Below are 19,966 nucleotides of genomic sequence, written 5' to 3'. Positions count from 1 at the left end.
CCGCCCCTCGCCGTCTGCATGGCCAATCACAACCCTGCCCCATAGCCGCACCCCCCCCACCTGACCACGCCTCCTTGATGCAACCCATCCAATCACAGCCTTGCTCGTTAAGTCCACGCCCCCGTTTTTGACCCCCCCCCCCCCCCAAGGGGTGGAGCCATAGCAGGACACACCCCATCTGCTATGGGGGTCTATGTGGGTCTATGGGGCGCTATGGCGCACTATGTGGGTCTATGTGTGGCTATGTGGGGCTATGTGGGGCTATGTGGGGCTATGGGGTGTTATGGGGCGCTATGTGGGTCTATGTGGGTCTATGGGGCGCTATGGGGCACTATGTGGGTCTATGGGGCACTATGTGGGTCTATGTGGGTCTATGTGGTTCTATGGGGCGCTATGTGGGTCTATGGGGCACGATGGGGCACTATATGGGTCTATGTGGGTCTATGGGGCGCTATGTGGGTCTATGTGGGTCTATGGGGCGCTATGGGGCACTACGGGGCACTATGTGTGTCTATGTGGGTCTATGGGGTGCTATGGGGCGCTATGGGGCACTATGTGGGTCTACATGGGTCTACGTGAGTCTACATGGGGCTATGTGGGTCTATGTGGGTCTATGGGGTGCTATGGGGCACTATGGGGCACTATGTGGGTCTATGTGGGGTCTATGTGGGTCTATGGGGCGCTATGGGGCACTATGTGGGTCTATGTGGGGTCTATGTGGGTCTATGTGGGGCGCTATGGGGCACTATGTGGGTCTATGTGGGTCTATGTGGGTCTATGGGGCACTATGTGGGTCTATGTGGGTCTATGTGGGTCTATGGGGCGCTATGGGGCACTATGTGGGTCTATGTGGGTCTATGTGGGTCTATGTGGGGCGCTATGGGGCACTATGTGGGTCTATGTGGGTCTATGGGGCGCTATGGGGCGCTATGTGGGTCTATGTGGGTCTATGTGGGTCTATGGGGCACTATGTGGGTCTATGGGGCGCTATGTGGGTCTATGGGGCACTCTATGGGTCTATGTGGGTCTGGGGCACCTCTCTTGTCCTTTTGGGCCTTGTGGGAGCCTCGGGCCGGGGCTTCCGGGGGGCTGCGAGGGGGAGACGGCGCCGGGGGGGGCTCCTCAGCCTTGGAGATCTTGGAGACGGAGGCGAAGATGCCTGCGGGAGAGCAACAGGGACCAGTACGGACCAGTACAGACCAGTAGGGACCAGTATGGAGCAGTATGGACCAGCATAGACCAGTATGGACCAGTATAGACCAGTATGGAGCGGTATGGAGCGGTATGGACCAGTATGGAGCAGTATAGACCAGTATGGAGCAGTATGGAGCAGTATGGACCAGTACGGAGCAGTATGGACCAGTATGGACCAGTATGGACCAGTATGGAGCAGTATGGACCAGTATGGAGCAGTATGGACCAGTACGGAGCAGTATGGACCAGTATGGACCAGTACGGACCAGTATGGACAGTATGGACCAGTACAGACCAGTACGGACCAGTATAGACCAGTATAGACCAGTATGGAGCAGTATGGAGCAGTATGGAGCGGTATGGAGCGGTATGGACCAGTACGGACCAGTACGGACCAGTACGGAGCAGTATGGAGCAGTATGGAGCAGTCCAGGTCACTATGCCCCAGTATGTCCCAGTCCAGGTCAGTATGGTCCACTCTGCCCCACTCCTCCCCACTGAGCCCCACTCCCCCCCCCTCCACCCCACTCTGCCCCAGTCCTTCCCAGCCCACCCCACTCCACCCCACTGCCCCCCCCTCCATCCCACTGCGCCCCACTGAGCCCCATTCCCCCCACTCTGCCCCACTGAGCCCCATTCCCCCCACTCCACCCCACTCCTCCCCACTCTGCCCCACTCCCCCCGCTCTGCCCCACTCCTCCCCGCTCCTCCCCACTCCTCCCACCCCACTCCACCCCACTCCTCCCCCCCACTCCTCCCCACTGAGCCCCACTCCCCCCCACTCTGCCCCACTCCCCCCGCTCCTCCCCACTGAGCCCCACTGAGCCCCACTCCCCCCCCACTCTGCCCCACTGAGCCCCACTGAGCCCCACTCCCTCCCACTCCTCTCCACTCTGCCCCACTCCCCCCTCCTCCCCACTCTGCCCCACTGAGCCCCACTCCCCCCACTCCTCCCCCCACTCCTCCCCACTGAGCCCCACTCCCCTCCTCCACCCCACTCCACCCCACTCCTCCTACCCCACTCCACCCCACTGTGCCCCACTCCGCCCCCCTCCACCCCACTCCCCCCACTCCGCCCCACTGAGCCCCACTCCCCCCCCACTCCCCCCCACTCTGCCCCACTCCCCCCCACTCTGCCCCACTGAGCCCCACTCCTCCCCCTCCACCCTGCTCCACCCCACTCCCCACTCCCCCCCCACTCCTCTCCACTGAGCCCCACTCCCCCCCACTCCCCACTCCTGCCCACTCTGCCCCACTGAGCCCCACTCCCCCCCCTCCACCCCACTCCTCCCCACTCCCCCCCCACCCCACTTCCCCCCACTCCACCCCACTGAGCCCCACTGAGCCCCACTCCCCCTCCCCACTGAGCCCCACTGAGCCCCACTCCCCCCACCCCACCCCACTCCCCACTCCTGCCCACTCTGCCCCACTGAGCCCCACTCCCCCCTACTCCGCCCCACTCTGCCCCACTTCCTCCCACCCCACTCCCCCCACTGAGCCCCACTCCCCCCCACTCCCACCCCACCCCATTCAGCCCCACTCCCCCCCACCCCACTGTGCCCCCCCCCGCCCCCCCGTGCCCCCTTACCCTGCTTGGGGGGGCAGATGAAGTACCGGACCCCCCCCACGCTGCCGTCGTTCTTGCCCTCGGGCTCGTCCAGCTCCACCCCCGCCCACTGCCCGCTCGCGAAGGCCGTGGTGCCGCAGAACCGCAGCGTCCCCACCTGCGGAGCACAGGGGGGGACCCCAAAACGTGGGGGGGGGACCCCAAAACAGGGCTCAGGGACCCCAAAACAGAGCTCAGGGACCCCCAAACAGAGCTCAGGGACCCTGAAACAGAGCTCAGGGACCCCCAATATGGGAGAGGGGACCCCAAAACAGGGCTCAGGGACCCCGAAACAGAGCTCAGGGACCCTGAAACAGAGCTCAGGGACCCCAAAACAGAGCTCAGGGACCCCAAAACAGAGCTCAGGGACCCCCAATAGAGCTCAGGGACCCCAAAACAGAGCTCAGGGACCCCAAAACATGGGGGGGGGACCCCAAACAGAGCTCAGGGACCCCAAAACAGAGCTCAGGGACCCCAAAACAGAGCTCAGGGACCCCAAAACAGAGCCCAGGGACCCCAAAACATGGGGGGGGGGACCCCGAAACAGAGCCCAGGGACCCCCAATATGGGAGAGGGGACCCCGAAACAGAGCCCAGGGACCCCAAAACAGAGCTCAGGGACCCCAAAACAGAGCTCAGGGACCCCCAATATGGGAGGGGGACCTCAAACAGAGCTCAGGGACCCCGAAAAAGGGAATGGGGACCCCGAAACAGAGCTCAGGGACCCCAAACAGAGCTCAGGGACCCCGAAACAGAGCCCAGGGACCCCGAAACAGAGCTCAGGGACCCCAAAACAGAGCCCAGGGACCCCGAAACAGAGCCCAGGGACCCCGAAACAGAGCTCAGGGACCCTGAAACGGGGGGGGACCCCAAAACAGAGCTCAGGGACCCCCAATATGGGAGAGGGGACCCCAAAACATGGGGGGGGGACCCCAAACAGAGCTCAGGGACCCCAAAACAGAGCTCAGGGACCCTGAAACAGAGCTCAGGGACCCCAAACAGAGCTCAGGGACCCCAAAACAGAGCCCAGGGACCCCAAACAGAGCTCAGGGACCCCAAATAGAGCCCAGGGACCCCGAAACAGAGCTCAGGGACCCCAAAACAGAGCCCAGGGACCCCGAAACAGAGCTCAGGGACCCCGAAACAGAGCTCAGGGACCCCGAAACAGAGCTCAGGGACCCCAAAGAGGGGATGGGGACCCCGAAACAGGGGAGGGGGACCTCAAACAGAGCCCAGGGACCCCGAAACAGAGCTCAGGGACCCCGAAACAGAGCTCAGGGACCCCCAATATGGGATGGGAACCCCAAATAGAGCTCAGGGACCCCAAAACAGAGCTCAGGGACCCCAAAACAGAGCCCAGGGACCCCAAAACAGAGCTCAGGGACCCCGAAACAGAGCCCAGGGACCCCAAAACAGAGCTCAGGGACCCCAAAACAGAGCTCAGGGACCCCGAAACAGAGCTCAGGGACCCCAAAACAGAGCTCAGGGACCCCAAAACAGAGCTCAGGGACCCCGAAACAGAGCTCAGGGACCCCAAAACAGAGCTCAGGGACCCCGAAACGTGGGGGGGGGGACCCCAAAACAGAGCTCAGGGACCCCAAAACAGAGCTCAGGGACCCCGAAACAGAGCTCAGGGACCCCGAAACAGAGCCCAGGGACCCCGAAACAGAGCTCAGGGACCCCAAAACGGAGCTCAGGGACCCCCAATATGGGAGGGGGACCTCAAACAGAGCTCAGGGACCCCGAAACAGGGAATGGGGACCCCAAAACAGAGCTCAGGGACCTCAAAACAGAGCTCAGGGACCCCGAAACAGAGCTCAGGGACCCCAAAACAGAGCTCAGGGACCCCGAAACAGAGCTCAGGGACCCCGAAACATGGGGATGGGGACCCCAAAACAGAGCTCAGGGACCCCGAAACATGGGGGGGGGACCCCAAAACAGAGCTCAGGGACCCCAAAACAGAGCTCAGGGACCCCGAAACGTGGGGGGGGGGACCCCAAAACATGGGGGGGGGACGACCCCAAACAGAGCTCAGGGACCCCAAAACAGAGCTCAGGGACCCCAAACAGGGGATGGGGACCCCGAAACGGGGGGGGGGGGACCTCAAAACAGAGCTCAGGGACCCCAAACAGAGCTCAGGGACCCCAAACAGGGGATGGGGATCCTGAAACATGGGAGGGGGACCCCAAAACAGAGCTCAGGGACCCCAAAACAGAGCCCAGGGACCCCAAACAGAGCTCAGGGACCCCAAAACAGAGCCCAGGGACCCTGAAACAGAGCTCAGGGACCCCAAACAGGGGATGGGGACCCCGAAACAGGGGAGGGGGACCTCAAACAGAGCCCAGGGACCCCAAAACAGAGCTCAGGGACCCCGAAACAGAGCCCAGGGACCCCAAAACAGAGCTCAGGGACCCCAAACAGAGCTCAGGGACCCCAAAACAGGGGATGGGGACCCCGAAACAGAGCTCAGGGACCCCAAAACAGAGCCCAGGGACCCCGAAACATGGGGGGGGGACACACCTCAAACAGAGCTCAGGGACCCCAAAACAGAGCTCAGGGACCCCAAACAGAGCTCAGGGACCTCAAAACAGAGCTCAGGGACCCCAAACAGAGCTCAGGGACCCCAAATAGAGCTCAGGGACCCCAAACAGAGCTCAGGGACCCCAAAACAGAGCTCAGGGACCCCAAAACAGGGGAGGGGGACCCCGAAACATGGGGGGGGACCCCAAAACAGAGCTCAGGGACCCCAAACAGAGCTCAGGGACCCCAAAACAGAGCTCAGGGACCCCAAAACGTGGGGGGGGGGGACCCCAAACAGAGCTCAGGGACCCCGAAACATGGGGGGGGACCCCAAATAGAGCTCAGGGACCCCAAAACAGAGCTCAGGGACCCCGAAACAGAGCTCAGGGACCCCAAACAGAGCTCAGGGACCCCGAAACAGAGCTCAGGGACCCCAAATAGAGCTCAGGGACCCCAAAACAGAGCCCAGGGACCCCGAAACAGAGCTCAGGGACCCCAAAACAGAGCTCAGGGACCCCAAACAGAGCCCAGGGACCCCGAAACAGAGCTCAGGGACCCCAAACAGAGCCCAGGGACCACAAAACAGAGCTCAGGGACCCCAAAACAGGGGATGGGGACCCCAAAACAGAGCCCAAAGCACCCCAAAACAGGGCCCAGGGACCCCAAAACCCAGCCCCAAGCACCCCATACCCTATACCCCATATCCCATACCCCACACCCCCCCTACCCCACACCCCCCACACCCCACATCCCCCACCCCCCATACCCCACACCCCATGCCCCACACCCCATACCCACACCTCACACCCCATACCCATACCCCATCACCCACATCCCACACCCCACACCCCATACCCCACACCCCATACCCACACTCCCACCCCCCATATCCCACACACCCCATAACCCCATACCCCACACCCCCCATAGCCCACCCCCCATATCCCACACCCCATATGCCCCATAACCCATACCCCACACTCCCCACACCCCACACCCCATACCCCACACCCCCCATACCCCATACCCCACATCCCACACCCCATACCCCCCATACCACACCCCATATGCCCCATGACCCATACCCCACACCCCCCCTACCCCACACCCCACACCCCCCACACCCCATACCCCATATCCCACACCCCACACCCCACACCCATACCCCCCATACCCCCACCCCCCACCCCATATCCCCATACCCCACCCCATACCCCATATCCCATACCCCACCCCACACCCCACACCCTCCACACACCCCCCCATACCCCATACCCCACACCCCCCCACACACACACCCCACACCCCCCATACCCCACAGCCCACATCCCCCACCCCCCATACCCCCCATACCCCCCACATCCCACACCCCCCACACCCCATACACCCCATAACCCATACCCCACACCCCATATCCCATACCCCATACCCCACACCCCCACCCCATATCCCATACCCCCCACACCCCACATCCCCCACCCCCCACACCCCACCCCATACCCCATACCCCACACCCCCCCCCCACACACACCCCACCCCCCATACCCCACACCCCACAACCCCCATATCCCACACCCCACACCACATACCCCATACCCCACACCCCACACCCCATACCCCATACCCCATACCCCATATCCCATACCCCATACCCCATGTCCCATACCCCATATCCCATGCCACATACCCCATACCCCACACCCCACACCCCATACCCCACACACCCCATACATCCCATACCCCATATCCCACACCCCATACCCCACACCCCCCATACCCCATATATCCCATACCCCACACACCCCATACATCCCACACCCCATACCCCACACCCCCCATACCCCACACCCCATACCCCACACCCCATACCCCACACCCCCACCCCCATACCCCACACCCCCCATACCCCACACCCCATATCCCACATACATCCCATACACCCCACACCCTCTACACCCCATATAACCCATACCCCATACCCCACACACCCCACACCCCACATCACTACCCCACACCCCACACACCCCATATCCCACCCCATACCCCATATCCCACCCTATATCCCATACCCCATAATAACCCCATATCCCACATCCCATAATAACCCCATACCCCATAACCCCATACCCCATATCCCACACCCCACCCCCCCCACACCCCACCCCCCCCACACCCCCCCATACCACACCCCCCACACCCCATATACCCCCCAACGACACACCCCCCATACCCCACATCCACACCCCACACCCCATATCCCACACCCCACACCCCCCACACCCCCCGCTCTCACCTTTCCCCCCTGCAGCCTCACTCTGTCCCCCAGCTGCATGCCGAGGCAGAGCAGGACGCTGTTCCCGGGCAGGTTATCGTAGTTGGGCAGGGTGACCCTGGGCAGGCTGCAGCTCAGGGGCACCGCTTCCTCCAGCAGCCGCCGCAGCTCCCGGGCCACCAACGCCGCCTCCGCCTTGTCCAGGGCCATGTCCGTGGGGTCCGGGACCACCTCCGCCGCCACCTGACCCTTGCTGTTCTGGGGGGGTACACGGAGAGAGGGTTATGGGTGCTGTGGGGATGGGGAGGCGACGGGGAGGCTATGGGGAGCCTATGGGGAGCCTATGGGCACTATGGGGACTGGGGGCCTATGGGCACTATGGGGAGCCTATGGGCGCTGTGGGGACGGGGAGGCTATGGGGAGGCTATGGGGGGCCTATGGGGAGGCTATGGGCACTGTGGGGACGGGGAGGCTATGGGGAGCCTATGGGGAGCCTATGGGCACTATGGGGAGCCTATGGGGAGCCTATGGGCGCTGTGGGGACAGGGAGGCTATGGGGAGGCTATGGGCACTATGGGGACTGGGAACCTATGGGTACTATGGGGAGCCTATGGGCACTGTGGGGACAGGGAGGCTATGGGGGGCCTATGGGCGCTGTGGGGACGGGGAGGCTATGGGGGGCCTATGGGGAGCCTATGGGCACTGTGGGGACTGGGAGGCTATGGGGAGCCTATGGGCACTGTGGGCACTAGGGAGCCTATGGGCACTATGGGGACTGGGAGCCTATGGGTACTATGGGGAGCCTATGGGCGCTGTGGGGACTGGGGGCCTATGGGCACTATGGGGAGCCTATGGGCACTATGGGGAGCCTATGGGCACTATGGGGACTGGGAGGCTATGGGGAGCCTATGCGGAGCCTATGGGTGCTGTGGGGACTGGGAGGCTATGGGGAGCCTATGGGCGCTATGGGGAGCCTATGGGCACTATGGGCGCTGTGGGGACTGGGGGCCTATGGGCACTATGGGGAGCCTATGGGTACTATGGGGACTGGAGGCCTATGGGCGCTGTGGGGAGCCTATGGGCACTATGGGGACTGGGGGCCTATGGGTACTATGGGGACTGGGGGCCTATGGGGAGCCTATGGGGACTGGGGGCCTATGGGGAGCCTATGGGCACTATGGGGACTGGGGGCCTATGGGGAGCCTATGGGCACTATGGGGACTGGGGGCCTATGGGGAGCCTATGGGCACTATGGGGACTGGGGGCCTATGGGGAGCCTATGGGCGCTATGGGGACTGGGGAGCCTATGGGCACTATGGGGAGCCTATGGGCACTATGGGGACTGGGGGCCTATGGGGAGCCTATGGGCGCTATGGGTGCTGTGGGGACTGGGTGGCTATGGGGAGCCTATGGGCGCTATGGGGAGCCTATGGGCACTATGGGGACTGGGGGCCTATGGGGAGCCTATGGGCACTATGGGCACTACGGGGACTGGGGGCCTATGGGGAGCCTATGGGCACTATGGGGACTGGGGAGCCTATGGGCACTATGGGGAGCCTATGGGCACTATGGGGAGCCTATGGGCACTATGGGGACTGGGGGCCTATGGGGAGCCTATGGGCACTATGGGGACTGGGAGGCTATGGGCACTATGGGGAGCCTATGGGCGCTGTGGGGAGCCTATGGGCACTATGGGGAGGCTATGGGCGCTGTGGGGACTGGGAGGCTATGGGGAGCCTATGGGTGCTATGGGGACTGTGGGGACTGGGAGGCTGGGAGCCTATGGGTACTATGGGGAGCCTATGGGCGCTGTGGGGACTGGGGGCCCATGGGCACTATGGGGACTGGGAGACTATGGGCACTATGGGGAGCCTATGGGCACTATGGGGAGCCTATGGGCACTATGGGGACTGGGAGGCTATGGGGAGCCTATGGGTGCTATGGGGACGGGGACGCTATGGGGAGGCTATGGGCACTATGGGGACTGGGGGCCTATGGGGAGCCTATGGGCGCTGGGGGGACTGGGGGCCTATGGGCACTATGGGGACTGGGGGCCTATGGGGAGCCTATGGGCACTATGGGGAGCCTATGGGCACTATGGGGAGCCTATGGGCACTATGGGGACTGGGGAGCCTATGGGTACTATGGGGACTGGGGGCCTATGGGGAGCCTATGGGTGCTGTGGGGACGGGGAGGCTATGGGGAGCCTATGGGGAGCCTATGGGCACTATGGGGAGTGGGGGCCTATGGGCACTATACGGAGCTTATGGGCTCTATGGGGAGCCTATGGGCTCTATGGGGACTGGGGAGCCTATGGGTGCTATGGGGAGCCTATGGGCACTGTGTGGACTGGGGGCCTATGGGCGCTATGGGGTCTGGGGAGCCTATGGGTACTATGGGGACTGGGGGCCTATGGGGAGCCTATGGGCACTATGGGGACTGGGGGCCTATGGGTACTATGGGGACTGGGGGCCTATGGGGAGCCTATGGGCACTATGGGGACTGGGGGCCTATGGGCACTATGGGGAGCCTATGGGCACTATGGGGACTGGGGGCCTATGGGCACTACGGGGACTGGGGGCCTATGGGCGCTATGGGGAGCCTATGGGCGCTGTGGGGCCTGGGGGCCTATGGGCACTGGGGAGCCTATGGGCACTATGGGCACCAGGGAGCCTATGGGCACTACGGGGAGCCTATGGGCACTATAGGGACTGGGGAGCCTATGAGCACTATGGGGAGCCTATGGGCACTAGAGGGACTACGGAGCCTATAGACACTATAAGCACTATGGACCCTATAAACACTATAGACACTATGGACCCTATAGACACTATAGGCACTATGGACCCTATAGATACTATAGGCACTACAGACCCTATAGACACTACAGACCCTATAGACACTACAGACACTACAGGCACTACAGACCCTATAGACACTATAGGCAGTATGGACCCTATAGGCACTATGAACCCTATAGACACTATAGGCACTATGGACCCTATAAACACTATAGACACTACGGACCCTATAGACACTATAGGCACTATGGACCCTATAGATACTATAGGCAGTACGGACCCTATAGACACTATAGGCACTATGGACCCTATACATACTATAGGCAGTACAGACCCTATAGACACTATAGGCACTATGGACCCTATAGATACTATAGGCACTATGGACCCTACAGACGCTATAGGCACTATGGACCCTATAGATACTATAGGCACTATGGACCCTATAGACACTACAGACACTATAGGCACTACGGACCCCATAGACACTACAGACCCTATAGACACTATAGGCACTATGGACCCTATAGACACTATAGGCAGTATGGACCCTATAGACCCTATAGGTACTACGGACCATATAGACCCTATCGGTACTATAGGCGCTACTGACCCTATAGGCACTACGGACCCTATAGACACTATAGGTACTATGGACCCTATAGACCCCAGAGACACTACGGAACCTATAGACACTATGGAGCCTAGATCCTATAGGCACTACGGACCCTATAAACACTATAGGTACTATGGACCCTATAGACACTACAGACCCCAGAGACACTACAGAACCTATAGACACTATGGAGCCTAGAGACACTATGGACCCTATAGGCACTAGGGACCCTACAGCGCCTAGATACACTATGGACCCTATAGTGCCTATAGACACTACGGACCCTATAGCAATTATAGCCCCTACAGATCCTACAGACACTACAGACCCTATAGTGCCTATAACCCTTACAGACACTACGGACCCTATAGCCACTATAGCCCTTATAGCCCTATAGACTCCATAGACACTATAATCCCTACAGCACCTATAGACACTATGGACCCTATAGTCACTATAACCCCTACAGCACCTACAGACGCTATGGATCCTATAGACATCATAGGTCCCATAGCCATATAGACCCTATAAAAACTATAGCTCCTATAGTGCTTATGGACACCACAGCCCCTATAGATCCCATAGACACTACAGACCCTATAGCATCTATAAGCCCTATAGACCCTATAGCGCCTATAAACACTATGGACCCTAAAGCACTCCTATAGCCCCACATAGCTCCTATAGCACCTAATGCACTCCTACAGCCCCTATAACCCCTATAGCTACTATAGGTGCTAGAGTACCCGTAATACCTATATCCCCTACAACCCCCTATAGCCCCCTATAGTATCTATGTCCCCTATAGCCACCTATAGCCCCCATATAGCCTATAGTACCTATATCCCCTAGAACCCCCTATCCTCATATCCCCTATAGCCCCCTATAGTACCTATATTCCCTACAGCCCCCTGTAGCCCCCATATCCCCTATGGAGCCTATAGCTCTTATAGCCCTATAGCCCCCTATAATCCCCATATCCCCTACAGCCCCTAAAGCTCTTATAGCCCTATAGCCCCCTATAGTCCCCATATCCACTATAGCTCCTATAGCTCTTATAGCCCTATAGCCCCCATATCCCCTATAGCCCCTATAGCTCTTATAGCCCTATAGCCCCCATATCCCCTATAGCTCTTATAGCCCTATAGCCGCCATATCCCCTATAGCCCCTATAGCTCTTATAGCCCTATAGCCCCCATATCCCCTATAGTTCTTATAGCCCTATAGCCCCCTATAGTCCCCATATCCCCTGTACCCCCTAGAGCACTTATAGCCCTATCGCCCCCCATAGTCCCCATATCCCCTATAGTCCCTATAGCTCTTATAGCCCTACCGCCCCCATAGTCCCCATATCCCCTATAGCTCTTATAGCTCTTATAGCCCTATCGCCCCCCATAGTCCCCATATCCCCTATAGCCCCTATAGCTCTTATAGCCCTATAGCCCCCTATAGTCCCTATAGCTCTTATAGCCCTATCGCCCCCCATAGTCCCCATATCCCCTATAGCCCCCATAGCCCTATCGCCCCCCATAGTCCCCATATCCCCTATAACCCCCTATAGCTCTTATAGCCCTATTGCCCCCCATATCCCCCATATCCCCTATAGCCCCCATAGCCCTATTGCCCCCCATAGTCCCCATATCCCCTATAGCTCTTATAGCCCTATTGCCCCCCATAGTCCCCATATCCCCTATACCCCCTGTAGCTCTTATAGCCCTATTGCCCCCCATAGTCCCCATAACCCCTATAGCCCCTATAGCTCTTACAGCCCTATCGCCCCCCATAGCCCCTATAGCTCTTATAGCCCTATAGACCTCTATAGTCCCTATAGCTCTTGTAGTCCTATTGCCCCCCATAGCCCCCATATCCCCTACAGCCACTATAGCTCTTATAGCCCTATAGACCCTATAGCTCTTACAGCCCTATAGCCCCCCATAGTCCCCATATCCCCTATATCCCCCATATCCCTATCGCCCCCCATAGCCCCCATATCCCCTATATCCCCCATATCCCTATCGCCCCCCATAGCCCCCATATCCCCTATATCCCCCATATCCCTATCGCCCCCCATAGTCCCCATATCCCCTATATCCCCTATAGCTCTTACTGCCCTATAGCCCCCCATAGCCCCCCATATCCCCTATATCCCCCATATCCCCATCGCCCCCCATAGTCCCCATATCCCCTATATCCCCTATAGCTCTTACTGCCCTATAGCCCCCCATAGCCCCCCATATCCCCTATAGCTCTTATAGCCCTATCGCCCCCCGTAGTCCCCATAACCCCTATAGCCCCCTACAGATCTTATAGCCCCATATCCCCTATAGCCCCTATAGCTCTATCGCCCCCCATAGTCTCCATATCCCCTATAGCCCCCATAGCTCTTATAGCCCTATCGCCCCCCATAGTCCCCATATCCCCTATAGCCCCCATAGCCCTATCGCCCCCCATAGTCCCCATATCCCCTATAGCTCTTATAGCCCTATCACCCCCCATAGCCCCCATAGCCCCTATAGCCCCTATAGCCCTACTGCCCCCATAGTCCCCATATCCCCTATAGCTCTTATAGCCCTATTGCCCCCCATAGTCCCCATATCCCCTATATCCCCCATATCCCTATTGCCCCCCATAGCCCCCATATCCCCTATATCCCCCATATCCCTATCGCCCCCCATAGCCCCCATATCCCCTATATCCCCCATATCCCTATCGCCCCCCATAGCCCCCATATCCCCCATATCCGCACCGCCCCCCGGAGCGCCCCATACCCGCATGGCGGGGTCGGCGCCGTGCTCCAGGAGGCAGCGCACGGCGCCCAGGCAGAGGTTGGAGGCGGCGATGTGCAGCGCGGTGCCGTGGCTGAAGTCACTGCAGGTGGAGTGCAGGACTGGGGGGGGGGAAAAGGGGGCACGGGGACCCCCGGAATGAGCCCGTGGGGGCACCCCAAGGGGTTCACCCCATGGAATCACCCCAATGGGAGCCCCATGGCATCACCCCATGGCATCAAACCCTAGGGGAGCCCCATGGAATCAAACCCTAGGGGAGCCCCATGGCATCACCCCATGGCATCACCCCATGGCATCACCCCAATGTCCTCTATGGGAGACCCATGGCATCACCCCATGGCATCACCCCTAGGGGAGCCCCACGGCATCACCCCAATGGGAGCCCCATGGCATCACCCCTATGTCCTCTATGGGAGCCCCATGGAATCACCCCAATGTGCTCACCCCTATGGAAGCCCCACGGCATCACCCCAATGGGAGCCCCATGGCATCACCCCTATGGGACCCCCATGGCATCACCCCAATGTCCCCTATGGGAGTCCCATGGCATCACCCCAATGGGACCCCCATGGCATCACTCCTATGGGACCCCCATGGCATCACCCCTATGGGAGCCCCATGGAATCACCCCAATGTCCTCTATGGGAGCCCCCATGGAATCACCCCTAGGGGAGCCCCATGGCATCACCCCAATGTGCTCACCCCTATGGGAGTCCCATGGCATCACCCCAATGTCCCCTATGGGAGCCCCATGGCATCACCCCAATGGGACCCCCATGGCATCACTCCTATGGGACCCCCATGGCATCACCCCAATGGGAGCCCCATGGCATCACCCCAATGTCCTCTATGGGAGCCCCCATGGAATCACCCCTAGGGGAGCCCCATGGCATCACCCCAATGTGCTCACCCCTAGGGGAGCCCCATGGCATCACCCCAATGTCCTCACCCCTAGGGGAACCCCCATGGCATCACCCCAATGTCCTCTATGGGACCCCCATGGTATTACCCCAATGTCCCCTATGGAAGCCCCATGACATCACCCCAATGTGCGCACCCCAATGGGAGCCCCATGGCATCACCCCAATGTGCTCACCCCAATGGGAGCCCCATGGCATCACCCCAATGTCCTCACCCCTAGGGGACCCCCATGGCATCACCCCAATGTCCCCTATGGGACCCCCACGGCATCACCCCAATGTCCTCACCCCTATGGGACCCCCACGGCCTGTGCCCACTGTGGCACCCCAATGTCCTTAACCCCTGGAGCCCCCCATCTCTTGTCCACATTGCACCCGATGTCCTCATCCCCTGTGGTACCCCCATGTCCTCTCCCCATGGACCCCAACGTCCTTATCCCTTGGGGACCCCCACGGCCTGCCCCTTTGAGGACCCCAATGCCCTGTCCCCATTGCACCCCACGGACCCCCTGCCCTCACCTCGGGGCGCTGCTGCCCGCAGCAGGGTGCGGATGAGCTCGGGGACGTCGAAGTAGGCGGCGTAGTGTAGGGCGTTCATGTGGGTCCAGCGGCTGCGCAGCGTCACGTCGCCCCCCAGCGCCAGCAGCCGCGTGGACAGGCGGACGGCGGCCGCGGGGTCCCCTATGGGGAGATGTGGGGCTGTGGGATATGGGGCTATGGGGTGCGGGATGTGGGGTTATGGGGCACGGGGACACGTACCCACGCCGTGGGCCCCGGCCTTGCAGGCGTAGTGCAGGAGTGTCATGTCCGTCAGGCCGTCACGGTCGTTCACGTGGCAGCCGCGGCGCAGGATCTGCCCCGGTTACACACCGGTTACACATCAGTTACACATTGGTTACACATCAGTTACACATCGGTTACACATCAGTTACACATCAGTTACACACCAGTTACACACCAGTTACACATCAGTTACACACCGGTTACACACCGGTTACACATCAGTTACACATTGGTTACACATTGGTTACACACTGGTTACACATCAATTACACACCAGTTACACACCGGTTACACACCGGTTACACATCAGTTACACACCGGTTACACATCAGTTACACACTGGTTACACACCAGTTACACATCAGTTACACACTGGTTACACATTGGTTACACACCGGTTACACACCGGTTACACACCGGTTACACACCAGTTACATCCCGGTTACACATCCGTTACACATCCGTTACACATCAGTTACACACTGGTTACACATGAGTTACACATCAGTTACACACCGGTTACACATCCGTTACACATCGGTTACACACTGGTTACACATCTGTTACACACCGGTTACACATCCGTTACACATCGGTTACACACCGGTTACACATCTGTTACACACTGGTTACACATCGGTTACACATCAGTTACACACCGGTTACACACCAGTTACACACCGGTTACACACCGGTTACACATCAGTTACACACCGGTTACACATCAGTTACACACCGGTTACACATCGGTTACACACCGGTAACACACCGGTAACACACCGGTTACACACCGGTAACACACCGGTTACACACCGGTAACACACCGGTTACACATCAGTTACACATCGGTTACACACCGGTTACACATCGGTTACACATCAGTTACACATCGGTTACACATCAGTTACACACCGGTTACACATCGGTTACACACCGGTTACACATCCGTTACACACCGGTTACACACCGGTTACACATCAGTTACACACCGGTTACACACCGGTTACACACCCGTTACACACCGGTTACACATCAGTTACACATCAGTTACACATCGGTTACACACCGGTTACACACTGGTTACACATCAGTTACACACCGGTTACACATCAGTTACACACCGGTTACACATCCGTTACACACCGGTTACACACCGGTTACACATCCGTTACACACCGGTTACACATCAGTTACACACCGGTTACACATCAGTTACACACCGGTTACACATCAGTTACACACCGGTTACACACCGGTTACACCATAGTTACATCCCAGTTACACACGCGTTACACATCAGTTACACCACAGTTACATACTACACACCAGTTACACCACAATAACACCCCAGTAAGGCACCACACACCAGTTACACCCTGGTTACGCACCAGCAGATACCAGTTACACACCAGATACACCCCAGTTACATACTACACAGCAGTTACACACCAGTTACACCCTAAGTACACACTAGGACACACCAGTTACACACCAGTACAAGCACTATATAGCAGTTACATACTAATTACACAGCAGTTACACCTCAAGTGGAAACCAGTACACCAGTTACACACCAGTACAACAGTTACACAGCAGTTACACACGAGTACAACTATAACACTAGTTACACACCACTATAACACCAGTTACACACAGGTACAACAACTGTGACACCAGTTACACAGAGGTACAACAGCTGTAACACCAGTTACACACCAGTTCCACCCCAGTTACACAGCAGTACCACAGCTATAACACCAGTTACACCCCAGTTACACAGCAGTACCACAACTATAACACCAGTTACACACCAGTTGCACACCAGTTGCACACCAGTTGCACAGCAGTACCACAGCTATAACCAGTTACAAACCAGTTACACACCAGTTACACAGCAGTACCACAACTATAACACCAGTTGCACACCAGTTACACAGCAGTACCACAGCTATAACACCAGTTACACACCAGTTACACCCCAGTTACACAGCAGTACCACAACTATAACACCAGTTGCACACCAGTTGCACACCAGTTACACAGCAGTACCACAGCTATAACCAGTTACACCCCAGTTACACACCAGTTACACAGCAGTACCACAGCTATAACCAGTTACACAGCAGTTACACAGCAGTACCACAGCTATAACCAGTTACACCCCAGTTACACAGCAGTACCACAGCTACAACCAGTTACACACCAGTTACACCCCAGTTACACAACTATAACACCAGTTACACACCAGTTACACACCAGTTACACAGCAGTACCACAGCTGTAACCAGTTACACACCAGTTACACCCCAGTTACACAGCAGTACCACAGCTGTAACCAGTTACACACCAGTACCACAGCTATAAGCAGTTCCACACCAGTTACACCCCAGTTACACCGCAGTACCACAGCTATAACACCAGTTACACCCCAGTCACACCCCAGTTACACACCAGTTACACCACTTACGCACCAGTTCCACACCAGTTACACCCCAGTTACACACCAGTCACACCACTTACGCACCAGTTCCACACCAATTACCCACCAGTATACCAGTCACCCCCAGGGGAACCCCATAGCACCCTGACCTCCTGACCCCTCACAGCACCCTGTCTCCCCATAGCACCCCACTGCACCCTGCCCCCCACAGCACCCCAAAGCCCCCTGCCCCCATAGCACCCCACAGCCCCCTGTCCCCCATACCACCTCGTATCCCCCTGTCCCCCACAGCACCCCACAGAACCCTGTCCCCCATAGCCCCCCAGCACCCTGACCCCCATAGCCCCCTGTCCTCCATAGCCCCCCATAGACCCATGTCCCCCATAGCCCCCCACAAAACCCTGTCCCACACAGCACCCCATAGCCCCGTGTCCCCCATAGCCCCCCGTGTCCCCCATAGCCCCCCACAGAAACCTGTCCACCATAGCCCCCCACAGAACCCTGACCCCCATAGCACCCCACAGAACCCCGTCCCCCATAGCCCCCCCCAGCACCCTGACCCCCATAGCCCCCCCCAGCACCCTGACCCCCATAGCCCCCTGTCCCCCATAGCCCCCCCCCAGCACCCTCTCCCCCATAGCCCCCCACAGCACCCTGTCCCCCATAGCCCCCCACAGAATCCTGTCCCCCACAGAACCCTGACCCCCATAGCCCCTCCCAGCACCCTGACCTCATAGCCCCCCACAGAACCCTGTCCGCCACAGAACCCTGTCCCCCATAGCCCCCCCCAGCACCCTGACCCCCATAGCCCCCTGTCCTCCATAGCCCCCCATAGCCCCGTGTCCCCCATAGCCCCCCACAAAACCCTGTCCCCCACAGCACCCCATAGCCCCCTGTCCCCCATAGCACCTCACAGTCCCCTGTGCCCCATAGCCCCCCATAGCCCTGTGTCCCCCATAGCCCCCCACAGAAACCTGTCCACCATAGCCCCCCACAGAACCCTGTCCCCCATAGCCCCCTGTCCTCCATAGCCCCCCATAGCCCCCTGTCCCCCATAGCACCCCATAGAATCCTGTCCCCCATAGCCCCCCACAGAACCCTGTCCCCCACAGGACCCCAAAGCCCCCTGCCCCCCATAGCACCTCACAGCCCCCTGCCCCCACAGCACCCCATAGCCCCCTGTCCCCCACAGCACCCCACAGAACCCTGACCCCCATAGCATCCCATAGCCCTGTGTCCCCCATAGCCCTGTGTCCCCCATAGCCCCCCACAGAAACCTGTCCCCCATAGCCCCCCACAGAACCCTGTCCCCCATAGCCCCCCCCAGCACCCTGACCCCCATAGCCCCCTGTCCTCCATAGCCCCCCATAGCCCCCCACAGAAACCTGTCCACCATAGCCCCCCACAGAACCCTGTCCCCCATAGCCCCCCCCAGCACCCTCTCCCCCATAGCCCCCCACAGAACCCTGACCCCCATAGCCCCCCCCAGCACCTCGTTGCCGATGAGGTCCACGTTGTGCTGCACCTGGGGCACCCACTGGCGCAGGATGGCGAAGAGCTGCGGCACCGTGGTGCTGGGGTCCAGCAGGATCTCCCGGCACGCAGCATCGTTGGGGTCGAAGAAGGTGAAGGCTGGGGGGGGGACGGGGGGGACACACATAAGGGGGGGGTATTGGGATACAAGAGGGAAGAGAAGGGGTGCCCCACGGTGCTCAACCCCATAGCAGCCATCAGAGAATCCCCACTTGGGACCCCATAAGGGTCCTTTGCCATGGGGGGGGGGAGTTTCTGTCCCTATGGGAGGACACCCCACGGTGCTCAACCCCATAGCAGCCATCAGAGAATCCCCACTGGCAGCCCTATAGGGGTCCTTTGCCATGGGGGGGGTGTGGGGTGTGTGTGTCTCTGTGACAAAGGGGGGGGGCCCTGTCCCCACTGAGCCCTGTTGTGTCTATGGGGCAGGCTCCGGTCCCCATAGTGTCTATGGGGGGGGGAGTCCCTGTCCCCATAGCGTCTATGGGGGGGGTCC

At 59.3% G+C, this 19,966-nt stretch overlaps 1 protein-coding gene across 1 annotated transcript; it reads right to left on the bottom strand.

Annotated features, from left to right (window-relative positions):
- Positions 1 to 1,008: 1,008 nt before the first annotated feature.
- On the bottom strand, positions 1,009 to 19,597 carry CLIP3 (CAP-Gly domain containing linker protein 3; the record flags this gene model as incomplete). Its single annotated transcript, XM_062616335.1, has 7 exons — positions 19,430 to 19,597; positions 15,474 to 15,567; positions 15,234 to 15,395; positions 13,777 to 13,895; positions 7,613 to 7,849; positions 2,783 to 2,918; positions 1,009 to 1,159 (listed from the first exon to the last, which is right to left on the bottom strand). Coding segments are annotated over exons 1-7 (1,067 nt in total), but the record flags the coding sequence as incomplete, so codon positions are not given.
- Positions 19,598 to 19,966: the final 369 nt, after the last annotated feature.

The sequence above is a fragment of the Pezoporus occidentalis genome, unplaced genomic scaffold (assembly GCF_034315485.1).
Source record: "Pezoporus occidentalis ecotype Australia unplaced genomic scaffold, CSIRO_AGI_Poc_V1 ctg1021, whole genome shotgun sequence".
Classification (NCBI taxonomy): Eukaryota; Metazoa; Chordata; class Aves; order Psittaciformes; family Psittacidae; genus Pezoporus; species Pezoporus occidentalis.
This window is presented reverse-complemented; position numbering and strand designations above follow the sequence as displayed.